General features: G+C 44.0%; 1 protein-coding gene across 7 annotated transcripts in view; it reads right to left on the reverse strand.

Annotated features, from left to right (window-relative positions):
- The window catches only part of CSMD2 (CUB and Sushi multiple domains 2), a 545,384-nt gene that overhangs the window by 118,567 nt on the left and 413,789 nt on the right, over positions 1–13,028 (reverse strand). For all 7 annotated transcript variants that reach the window (XM_039837029.1, XM_039837028.1, XM_039837026.1 and 4 more), the window contains 2 exons: positions 8,602–8,804; positions 3,238–3,429 (listed from right to left, as the gene is read on the reverse strand). In XM_039837029.1, the coding sequence (XP_039692963.1) occupies positions 3,238–3,429; positions 8,602–8,804 (395 nt within the window). The remainder of the gene's footprint in view (positions 1–3,237; positions 3,430–8,601; positions 8,805–13,028) is intronic.

The following is a 13,028-nucleotide window of genomic DNA, read 5'->3' on the forward strand; positions in this document are numbered from 1 at the left end:
TGGGCACCTATTAAATGTTAGATGTGACCTATAACATTTTGGATACATTATCTCATTTATGTTTCATAGCAACTCACTGAGGTATGGATTATTCTTCCTGGTTTAAAAAAGGAGGCACTGAGGCTCAGTGAGGTTAAGTAACTTGCCCAGTCACTCAGACTCAAACCCACATCTGTCTGACTCCAAAGTCCGTCATTTTCCCATTCTTCTGCATCGCCTTGGAACTGCTGGTGGCAGTGGGAGTGGGGAGGATTGTTCTTACCCGTGGGCTGGCAGGGAAGCCCCAGGTGCAAGAGCATCTATGAGAGTAAGGATGGTTCCTTGAGTCCGGTCTGCCTTGTATCTCACTCACTCCTTCTCCACTGAGCCTTCTCTAGATAAGATGGTTAGATGACTGGGACAGACTAGAGGCCTGTGTGATCAAGATAAAACCTGGAACTTAACAGAGCAAGAACACACTGTCCAGTCCACAAGGAGCGGCCTTATGTAGGCTGGCCTAGAAACACAGCGTGACACAGCCAATGAGAGCAGAAAATCTGTGTCATGTCAGCTGCCTAGCTCCCTGAGGGATCTTCCCCAAGAAGGCACAATGATGCCTCCATTTGGGCCAGGGCTACCTGGCCCAGCCCTTTGTCACAGCTCAGGGATGTCTTCCCTTGAGTTTGCCAAGGTGGGGTGAATCTGGGAGTTTCTGAAATGGCCCTCGGTTTTCCTCCCCCAACTCCCAAAGTTGGCAGAAGATCATTCCGGATGGCTAAGAAGTGGGCAGGCTGTTCTGAGGGGTGGGAGTCGTGAAAAAGGCCATTGATTTTGAAGCTGCATATTCCCAGGTTTACATTTTGACTATGCCACTTACTAGCTGGGGAGAGTTTGGGCAAGCTCTCCCACCTCTCTGAGCCTCCATCTCCTCATCTATAAAAGAAACATCAAAAATAACGATGCTAATGGCTGCTGACACAGACAGTGTTTACAATGAACCAAGCATTGTTCTAAGAGCATTACAGTATTATCTCATGTAATCCTCAAAACAACCCTATAAGGTAGGTACTCTTATTTTATAAGGGAGGAGAGGAAGAAGTTATTTGTCTAAGGTCACGTAGCTTCTGTGGTAAAACCAGATTCAAACCCAGGTGGTCCAGAACCTGAGTTCTCAACTTAGAACCACATGGTGATTCTATCTGCAATCGGTGCCTATGTCCAGCTCACTGCCTACCATGGAGATGACATGCAGTAAATACTTGTTTTCTTCCTTCGCTTCCTCCCTGTAATGAAGGGATGTCAAGGCCAGTCAGACCAGTCATGGCAGTCGGCCAAGAGAGCTGAAAATTAGGGGCTTGTCACTGGGATTTCCAGATTGTTTGAGAGAAGAGGCGAAAACACTCATTTCGTTGCCTGAGGAACATTCCCCAGGCCTTGCAGTGCAGAGGAATGGGCAATGAAAGCGGAATTAACCTCTTTGCCCTGCTCGCTGCCCATTTACGACTCTCGCCAACCCTCCTGTTCCACCTGGGACTGTCTTGTCTCAGGACCTGCTTTTCTGTAAGATAAGCTCAAGGAATCACCGCTGTACAGAATGCCGATTTCGGAAGGGGCCTCAGAGGTCATCTGATCCCCTCCAAGGCCTTATCAGAATTCTCTTGACCATAAGATTCTGGTCACAGAAGGGAAGTGAGTCTAAAACCTTGAGAGAAGGAAACAAAGAAAGGAAGGAAGGACAGAGGAAGGAAGGAGGGAAGGAGAGAAATTAGAATTTTTTGATATTAGGATTAGTCGTGTGCTCATCCCACAACGCTATGAGGGAAGGGTATTTGCTTTTATCTTACAGATGAGGAAACTGATTCTCCTCTGAGGTAACTGTCAAAAATTGCTGAAACAATTTTCTCAAGGCCACTGAACTAGTAAGTGGCAGCGCCAGGAATTCAATGTGGATCTGTCTCCTTCACTATCCTATACTCTTTCCAACATATCACATGTAGTTGAGAACTGAGCTGGTTCTGGAACCCAGATCTCAACTTCCTGTCTGCTGTACCTGCACCATGCTCCTGTCACACATACCCAGGTGACTCCTAATTACCACTGAGGGACAGGATTTAGGGCCTTACCTTCAATGCCAGGCCTCAGAGCATGACTAGCAAAGGCCAGTCCTCATATGCCTGGACAGTGCCTCCCATGAGCTTCTGTGGCAAGAGGTGCAGGCATCCCCGGGTGGACAGTACAGGGGTATATGTCTCAGGAAGTCCCCTGAACCCATCTGCAGCATGGGAGTCAGTGTGGAATGGCTCTGCATTCAGTTGTGAATTTTGGTTCTGTCATATCCTAGCTCTGTGATTTGGGGCATGATATTCAAATTAGTGTAAGTGTCAGTTTCCTCAACTATAAAACGAAGGAATGGTGCTCATTACAGAGAGCTGCAGGGAAAGTAAAATGAGGTTGTATAAATAAGTGTCCACTACGGGGCTGGCACACAGTAAGGACTCAATGACTATTGGTTCCCTTCTAACACTCATTGTTGACATGAGAAATACATTCAGTATTTTGCCTGAGAAAAGCGCCATGTAGAAGTGAGTACCTGGAATATTTCTTTCTTTCTCTCTTTCTTTCCTGTCCTCCTCTCCCTTCAAGTTCCATCCTCCTCCTGGTCTCGAGTTGCTAGGGAACAAGATTATTCAGGCCCAGCCCCTACAAGCTACATGACCTTGGACACATCTCAGAATCCCCATTTCTTCATCTGTCAAATGGGGAGATTTTAAGACTGAGGACAGATCTAGAGAACCAGCATCCAGATAACCAATAATTTCCTTGAAAAAGAGAGAGAACAGGGTTTTTCCCTTTATACCTGAGCCTGTGCGTACCCTTCTAAGTGCTTCAGGAATGGAAGGGTCATTTCGGAACCTGCTGACCCGGCTACCCAAGATGACCCATTGTGCCCCTTCCAACCTGTACATCCTAGGCCAGGAGAAAAGGAACAGACATGCCTAGCTTAGAAATCTTAGGGACCATTTTGGAGACTGAAGAATTTGTAATGTGCAGAGTGTGAGTGCATGAATGTGAGTGAGTGTATGTGTGTGTGTACACATGCATGCAAAACAGAGTAAATTTGGGGTTTTCTGCAACATTTAGCTGTCCCAATTCTCCTATCCAGGCTCAAGATGCAGCTGCCACTTATGTGGGTGGGGGTTCTGGAGCACTCAAGTGGTAGGACCAGAGGACAGGGTTCACACTGCAGCTGCTTTGTACCGATGCACGTTGGTGGGCTGGGCTGCCAGAAGAATCTATTCTCAATCTTCACACAGCTGATCTCTGCGCTCCCCTGCAGGGCATAGCCAGGGTCACACTGGAACACCGTAGAGTCACCAGCTTCCCAACTGTTGCCACTCCGGCTCCCATTCTGTGGGACCCCTGGGTCATTGCATGATGTTGCTGTGGATACTGGGACAAGAAAACAGAAGAGAAAGTGGGGTTGCCTCGCTGTCTGCCCGACAACGAGGCTCCTAGTGCATCACTCTCACTGACATCACAACTTTCAACACCGGTGCCACTGCCTCCCTCTCTGTCACCTCCCACCAGTGTCATCAGCTGTGGACACAGTGCCACCGTCTCCATCCTCACCCCCATTACTGTCACTACCTCCACCACCACTTGTGACCACCACCCATTCTCCCGGTATCTTTACCATCACTGCCATCCACCTACCACGACACACTATGAGTTAAATGTGATCACACTGCTATAATCGAAGAACTGAGTTTAGTTTCATTGAACGATACAAGCCTTGATCCATAGATAAGCTTTGTAATTTTGTATAATGTAGCTACATGATCAGTGTATGGGAGTGACAACATAATTAAGTATAAACTCCAAATCCAATCAGAAGGGGCTGCAAAGGAGTTCGGAAGTTGGCTGCATGGAATTACTCAGTCGGGTAAAAGCCATATTCTTTCTCCCATGGCAAACAATCAAAGAACCATCAGGCTGGAAACAAAGAAAAATCTGACATTCATAACAAAGTAGAGTTCAAAACAAATACAAGTAGCTGAGATGTTTTAAAAATTAAAAAAAAAAAAAAAACACTCAGGAATTTTGGAGATGTGTAATCCAAAGCAGGTGTTTTAAAAGTGAACATCAAATAAATGATAGAAGGAAAAAATAAGGGAATAAAAGAATGAGTGAATGAATGAGCGAAGCATGAGAAAACGCACCAAAGGAAATGGTATAGGAGTAAGTCCAGAGAAAGGGTTCTGAGGCAGCTGAACAACCCCAGCTGTCTCCATAGTCCCCACTTAAGTCACTGTTTATAGACCGGTCGGCAGGCCCCAGGAGGTTCTGGAGGCCACAGGATCAATAATATTCATTTGCTTGGAGGGTCAGTTTTTCTTAAAAATTTTGGGAAAAATCACTTTTACACTAAAATAAATGAATTTATTATGGAGTAGAATGTAACATTCATAATAGTTCTTCTTAAGCAAAAACACGAAGCCTCAATGAGATTTTATGGGTCTTGCACCCTCCAGATCTGAAAATAGGCATTCACTCTCTTCTGCTATTAGGAGGACTTCAGTGGAAAAGTTTGAGAAGCAACAGCCTAGAGAAATGTACATACTCATATCACTAATTATAAGACCTAGGGTTGTATAGACAAGTCTGGAGTTATAGTATCTAATACCTTATACTCAATAACACCTAAGACAGTATACAACAAAATATGCCCACAGCCAAATCTGGCTCTATGCCTATTGCTGCAAATTAAACTTTATTGGAACATAAGCATGCTCATTTGTTTACATATGGTCTATGCTGCTTTTGTGATTTGATGGCAGAGTTCAGTTAATAAGACAAAAATTATATGGCCCACAAAGCCTGAAATACTTACTTTTTTAAGGAGAAAGTTTGTTGATTACTGGAATATAGTACCTAAAGCCCTCCTCTTTTGAGATTATTTTTTACCCTTTGCTTTTATCCAGTTTCGATCATGAACACCATCAATGACTCGCTATCACTATGCTCTAGCCACATTTATAAAATCTTCTTCCAACACGGCAAGCTCAGCCTTCTCCCCACCTACCCCCGGGGCCTTTGCATGTGCTGGTCCTTCTGCCTAGAATGACCCTGTCGTAGATCTTCTTATGCCAGCTCCATCTTGTCATTCAGTTTTCAGCTCTAGTACCACCTCTTCAGACAGGCCTCTTTGATCACCTTCTTCTGGGCTCATCCTTTAACCCTCTTCCATAAATTTTATCATATAATCCTGTTTTGTTCTTTTCATAGAACAATCTGTAATAATCTTGATAATTTATTTGTTTGCCTCTCTATTGTATATCACTGTGCATCTCTGTGGGAACAGAGACCGTGGCTGTTTTGCTTCCCTAGGGCCTAGAACAGTACCCAGCACACAGTAGTGCTCAGTAAATATTTGTCGAATGAACAAATAAATGAACAAATCATCACCATCTGACACTTTCTGAATTTATTTATAAAGCCAAATAAGAATCAATCTTCCTTCCCAATTAAAAACAGACTTAGCTTTCATCTCTGGCTTTCCAGTGCACTGTACACATGTAAATTATTCCTTGGAAGAAAAATAGCTCACTGTTCGGACCATACTCAGAAAGATTATTTATATGGGAGGCAATAGAGCGCAATGATTAAGAGCCTGGATTTGGGAACCAGACACAGGGGTATTGATCCAGGCCCCGCTACTTATTAACTAGATGACCTTGTAGGAGAAACTTCTTTGGGCTTCAGAGCCCACATCTGCAACATGAATTAATAATGGTGCTTAAACCTTATGGTTTCTGTGAAAATTATAAGAGAGAGTGTAGTAGAGAGCTTAGTGTGGTGCCTGCTCGATAGATGGCAGTGATTATGCTTTCCTCTCCTTCGGTGCTCTCCCTTACCTTTATTTGTTCTTGCTTTCTCTCTTTAATGCTCCTGTATTTGAGCTGCTTGGCAAAGCCCCCGGGGAAAGGCTGGATCCACGTGGTACAGACAGGATGTTAAATGTTGCACAGTTATGTTTACTTAATAAAGCCAAGCCTGCACTAATCGTCTCTGGCATTTCTGTACAATCCCCTGTCAAACACACACTATAAAGTTAACATGGGGTGAGCCATTCTCTCTTCCCTAGTGTAGTCCTGGTATTTGCTAACCAATGACAGCAACAGGGAAGTTGACCTTTCCTGAACCGCGGTTACACCCAGAACACTAGGCCAGGTTGTCACGGCCTTCCTGGAGTCCACTCCCTTCCCTGTGGATCTAAGCAATGCTTTTCTTGGGTGGCTCGCCCAAGGAAAACCTCGTGTTAGAGAAAACCATCCATTTATTTGTTCACGTCTCCATGAGCCCAATTGTTCAGTAAGCAGTGAGTGAGCACCTGCTGCATGCATTCCCCGTGGAGGAGGCCAACTGGCACAATGTGGCCCCTATGCTCTAAGAGCTTTCTGTGGCATGGCAGGAAGGTGGCCAGCTCCAATAGCAAACAGAGTGTCTGGAATTGATAAAGTGCTGAAGAGATGGGAGTAAAGTGCTGGGGGTGCCACGAGCTATAGCAATTTATTCTGAATGGGGCTATTAGGAAGAAGTGGCATCTGAGATGAACCTTGAAGGAGCAATAGTATTTCTAAGAGCTGGGCAATGCATGAGGAAGCAGCCGGAGCTGCTGGGCAAAGGCACGGCTCATGAGAGTGCCCAGGGACTCTGTCCCATGTGGCAACACCGAGGACACAGTGGAGGAAAAATAATGCAAAAATCCATGCGGGAAATTTTCAGTACAATTATGGGCTACTTTTTTTTTTTTTTTTAAAGCCATACTCATCAGCTTGGGCAGGGTCAGAGAAAATAAATGTCTAGTTTAATTATTCATAATACTTCTTTCCCCAGAATGTGAACGAAGTCATCTCTTTACTCTCCTCACTGCTGGGAGATCCTTCTATTGCTTATACCAGCAATTTTCAAAGTTTGTTCCATGAAGTGCTGGTCTCTTGAGATGGCCTAGAAATAAGTCATCCATGGCTCAATATGTTTGCGAATTGTGATCTACCAACACTTTCTGAATGTATCTGCATTAGGAGATAAAAAGTTCTGAGAGGCCTCGAATTATAGACAACCTCTTTAGGTCTGCCTCGACCTAAGCACCTTCCCAACATTAACTTGATCATGCAAACTTCTTTATCTGCAATACCAATTAATGGTCTATGGAACCCCAGGGAACAGATGTCGGAAAATGCTTATCTAAAATGACTCCCTTGTTGTCCCATTCTGGAACCCTCATCTTAGACAAGTTCAGTGTTACTCAGTGGTCCCCAGGGACTCTCTCCACGGGTGAATGAGTGCCAGGATTTCAAATAAGACCCCCAATGAACCTTGCAAGGAGCTATTCCTCACTAGGCTGGAAGCCTGCATGAATGTTAAGTGGGCAAATTAACGAGTATAAATGAACTTGATCCTGGAGACTCTCATCTACCCCACATACTGCTAAATGTTCATCAATATGGAGAAGATGGGTCATAAAAGAGCTAGAAGTAGGGTCTGTAACCCTATTACAGCCTCACTGGTGCCGGAGATATACCTGACCATCCTTAGCTGATACACCAACCAGGTGAGACTGTGGAGGCAGAGCCATGGCTTGCTCCGGAATCACCATGGAAACCTGCCTCACCCAGACGGTGGAGTAAGGAGATGGTAATGAAGACAGCTGCTGTATAATAAACATAAGCACAAACCAAGGCAGAGTCACTTGTGCAGGCAGATGAGTGATGGAAGAGGCACTTGAGAGGAGATGAGATTATGCATCACAGGGAGAGGCAGGACCAATCATAGAAATTATCTAATATTGGGACTTAATGTTTGAGCATTGCCCATTTTTGGTGGCTCTTTGTCATGTTCCTCCATAATTAGCTACTGCAGTACATAATTAATTGATTTTAGATTACTCACATTTGGCCAACAGACCTTTACTAAATTAAGAACCGGATTGTGCGTCAGGCCAGATCAGTTTTTCCATAACCACATCCCAAACCACTGCCAACTTGTAGCTCCTCTGATTCCCTCCACGCTCCCCATGTTTCAGCCCCAGTGGACAACCCTCCACTTCTGAACCTGTTATCCTGCCTCTGCACTTGTTCATGTGCTCTTTGCCCCTACGATGCCCTTTTCTCTCTTTTTCATCTAATAGGCGTCTATAAAATGCTCCAAAGTCCAACTCAGTGGTAATGCCAACCCCATGTCATACATAGTTGACTACTTCCTTCTTGAAACACCATCTTTTCTCCTGTAATCTCTACTTGCCTTCAGGTCTGAGCTGGGGCATCATCTTTCCTGGAACATCTTCCTGGAGGCTCCAAGGTGAGCATCATAGTTTATATTTCACCTTCCAGATACTTATCAATTTGTACATAAGTGTGTATTAACCTGCCTGTCTTTCCCCCACACCAAGTAAGAGCAGCATGATATCTAAACAAGCATTTACCATGTACCACGCACACGGCAGATGTTCAATAAATGTCTTTACACAACTGGAGAGGTGGGGGGGAAAGAGGGACTTGAAGAAGGAGGAAGGGAGGCTGGCGTCATGCAGCAGGACAAACAGAGAGGACAAGCACAGACCTGAGAACTGAACGGCAAACCCCTGCTTGCTGGTGAAGAAGTCGGTGCTGAACTGCAGAATGACCGAGTTGAAGGTGCTGTGCAGGTCCTTGGGCAGCACCGGGCCGCTGAGTTCCTTCAGCAGAACCCCACTCTCCACGGGCCCATCCCAGATGCGCAGCACGTCATGGACCTCCTCTGTGTCAAACACCAGGAAGTGGAGCCTGAACAGAGAGAGGAGGCAGGCAGTCACATGGGGCTCGGCCCCTTCTTTCCAAGGCCTTCTGATCAGGGAATTCATAAACCTAAGAAAGACTTGCAGAAAGTAGTGTCTGGCAGCATCCTCATAATTCCCATCCAGTCTGCTCCTCCCATTGAGGTCACTAGCAATGGCAACAAGGGTGAGGGGTGTAGATTTTGTGCATCCTTTTTGTTATTATGAGCTTCGTGTTGCCACTGTCAAATCCCACTTGCCTCTTTAACTCTACACAGCCCCAGACCTCACTCCTGTGTCCAAATCCATGCCATTCTAGAATGGAAAGCGGATGTTGGGTCCCCAGTGGGAGAAGGTAGGGTCTAGGTTAGATAAAGAATCTAGGTAAAAAAGCCGAATAATCAAAATTCCAGCAAGTTATTTTGCGGATATTGACAAACTGATTCTAAAGTTTATAAGGAGAGGTAAAAGATCCATAATAGCCAACATAATATTGAAGAAGAAAAAAGTCAGGAGACTAACACTACCTGAAGTCAAACTTAAAATAAAGCTACAGCCATCAAGACTGTGTGGCATTGGTGAAGAATAGACAATAGGTCAATGGAAGAGAACAGAGAGCACAGAAATAGACCCTCATAAATACAGTCAGCTGATCTTTGACAGAGGAGCAAAGCAACACAATGCAGCAAAGACAGTCCCTTCAACAAACGGTGCTGGAACTGGACATCCACATGCAAAAATATGAATCTAGACAGACCTTACACCCTTCACAAAAATTAACTAAAATGAATCACATACCTAAATGTAAACATAAAATGAAAACTCTCGGAGAGAAAACCTAGATGACTCTGGGTATGGTGTAACTTATTAGATACACCAAAGACAGGGTCTGTGAAAAACGACTGATAAGCTGGAAGTCATTAATATTAAACATTTCTGCTCTGCAAAAGACAATGACAAAGGAATGAGCAGACAAGCCACAGACTTGGAAAAATATTTGCCAAAGACACATCTGATAAAGAACTATTATCCAAAATACACAAATAATTCTTAGAACTCAACAATAAGAAAACAAACAACCTGATTAAAAAATGGGTTAAATACCTTACCAGACACATCACCAAAGAAGATACACAAATAGCAAATGAGTATATGAAAAGGTGCTTCTAACACAGCAATGAGATACCATTACACACCTATTAAAAAGGCCAAAATCTGAAACACCAACAACTCCAAATGCTGACGAGGATGTGGAGCAGCAAGGACACTCACTCTCTGCTGGTGGGAATGCAAAATGGTACAGCCACTTTGGAAGACAGATGGTAGTTTCTTATAAAACTAAATACTCTTACCATATGACCCAGTAATCATACTTCTTGGTATTTATCCAAATGAACTGAAAACTAAGTTCCCACAAAAACTTGCACACGAATGTTTGTTTTATTCATATTTGCCAAAACTAGGACACAACCAAAATATCCTCTAGTAAGTGAATGAATGACTATTCAAACTGTGGTACATCTAAAAAGAAAAAAAAATGAATATTATTCAGCACTAAAAAGAAATGAGTTATCAAGCTATGAACAGGAAACTTAAATGCATATTACCAGGTGAAAGAAGGCGTTCTCAAAAGTCTAATATTGTATGATTCCAACTATATGACATTCTGAAACAGGCAAAACTATGGAGATCGTAAAAAGATCAGTGGTTGCAGGGACTGAGTGGGCAGGATGAATAGGTGGAGCACCAAGGATTTTCAGAGAGGCGGAAATACTCTTATGACACTATAATGGTGAATGCATGCTGTCATACATTTGTTCAAACCTCTAGGATGTATGTTCATCGAACGAACCCTAATGAAAACTGTGTACTTTGGGTAATCATGATGTGTCAATGTAAGTTCACCAATTGTAATAAATGTACCACTCTGGTTGGGGACACTGATCATGCTGGAGGCTGTGCCTGTGTGGGGCAGGGGCTGGCTATCTGAGAAATCTCTGTGCCTTCCTCTCAATCTTGCTGTGAATCTAAATCTGCTCTAAAAAAACTAAGTCTCAAAAAAAAGGAGTAGGGGCTAAAGGGCAGGGGTTGCTGCGGGGTCTCTGAGAAGTTGGCCTCGCTGCGGTGGGGAGAAGGGTGAGCCTACACCTTCATTTCCTCAGAGCGGAACTCAGGATATGAGTTAAACACGGGCTTGCCTTAGATAATCCCTGCCGACCTGAGGCGGCCAGGCAGGGGTCCCCATGAAAGGGGCGCTCACTGGCCACAGACAGACACCAGTAGGAACCCGAATTCTTCCTCAACGAAATGGTTCCAGCTGCCCAGGCTGCCTTGGGTATGAGCCTGTATAACTCTCTCTTTTTCTTCTAATCGATTTGAATTTTGGAATAATTTTAGACTTAGGGAGAAGTTGCAAGGATAACACAGGGAGTTCTCACAGCCCCTTCACCACCTTGGTGCCTCTGTCACAACCAAGAAAGCAACGTTGGTGCATTACGAGGTACTCAGCTCCAGACTTTATTCAGATTTCTCCAGTTTTCCCACCGATGTCCTTTTTTCTGTTCCAGGCTCTAATCCATTCATCACTACTTCCTTTCAAAAATATCTTTTTTAAATTATAAAAATAAGATGTACTTCAAGGCAAACAATACAGACGTATTGAATATTTAAAAAGTCTCTCTCACACAAACCAATCTTCTTTCCAGAGCTTTTCACTTGATATTAGTTTTGGTTCATATCCTTCCAGGCTTTTATTCAATGTGCACACACATTTCCTCTCCCAAATGGAACCATATTTTACGTAGTTTTTATAACTTTCTTTCTTCACTTAATACTATATTATGAACATATACATTTTTTTTTCTGAAATGGACATTGTTATTTTTCACTATTGTTATATTTTACATAAGTCTGCAAGGGACATTCCCATCTTTATGTACCTTTGCACGTTTCCGCTAATATTTCAGTTAACTTGTAGAAATACTTTTTTGGGTGGGAGGAATGGGTATACATTTTTAACATGTTGATAAATTATTCTCTTGTGATCGTATCAATTTACATTCCCATTAAACAGTATTAATGTGACTCTTCTCTTTCCTAAACTTCATCTTGACAACATCAGCTATTACAATGATGTAAATGTGTTCAATATTAAAATCTCGCCCATTTGCTAAGCCACAATGGAATCTCAATGACGTGTTTGGAGGTTTATAGGTTTATCATTTTTCCAAATAGACACCCCGTTGTCCCAACACGTATCTAAAGTGGTCTCTTCCATATTTTGGCTATTGAAAGGCTCTGTTTACTTCCTGGGTGGACCCTGTTATAGATATAGGTAGAGATGCCTTAGTACCAGGAGCTGTGTGGGTTTCCTCAATGGCTGTGTTCTAGTTCCCCTGGCAGACCTCCCCTCTGAGGGCTTAGGACAGAGTGGACACAGATGGGCTTCTCTTCAAGGAGTTTACAGGGAACAGATTGGCAGACTGGGGCCCCACTCGGGGTAGAAGGAGCTCCCCAGGGAGCAGAGCAAGCAGGAGTACTCACTGCTGTGCCAAGCGACCCCCTTCCTTCTCCGCTCTCTCCCCGTTATTTGTGCACTGTGAAATCAGCTGCCCACCATAGGAGCAGACCAAGTGGAAAGCTGTGCGGTGCTGCTGCCATGCAAGCAGGAAAGAGAGGGTCGTGTGGGCCGCACTTGTCAGGGCAGGAAGAAGGAAATGAGACTTGAAGTTTGGGTGGCGTGAAAAAGGAGTGTGTCTTCTTTGGATCTAATAAGGTAAGACGAGACCTGGAGGCAGACGGGAGGTGAAGGGGCCTGGAAGGAAAGGTGACTCCCCACACTGGAGTTCAGGTGTGGCGGGATGTCAGAGAGAACAGAGGTGGACTGAGAGGGGGAAGATGTCGAGGGCCTCAGAATTAGCCAGAGGAGTTTGGGTTTTATCTTCTTCCCGTTGGATACCGACCGTAGTCCCTGAGGGTGAATAATGGAATGAACCAGTGAGAGAATTGATGCATGAATGAATGAAATCCCAGGAGGACCAGCCTGATAGGAAGTTGTGGAAAGAGAGACTATGACGACTAAATGGAAATGAAAAAGCATGTTTATGAAGTAACCTCTGTGTATGAGGCACTTTCACATTATCCCATTTAGGCCTCAAAACATCTTTATTTTGTAGGTAACATTGTTTCCATCTTTAAAAATGAGAATACTGAGGTTAAATAACTTGCCCAAGGT

Source organism: Pteropus medius, unplaced genomic scaffold (assembly GCF_902729225.1).
Source record: "Pteropus medius unplaced genomic scaffold, Ma_sr-lr_union100, whole genome shotgun sequence".
Lineage (NCBI taxonomy): Eukaryota > Metazoa > Chordata > Mammalia > Chiroptera > Pteropodidae > Pteropus > Pteropus medius.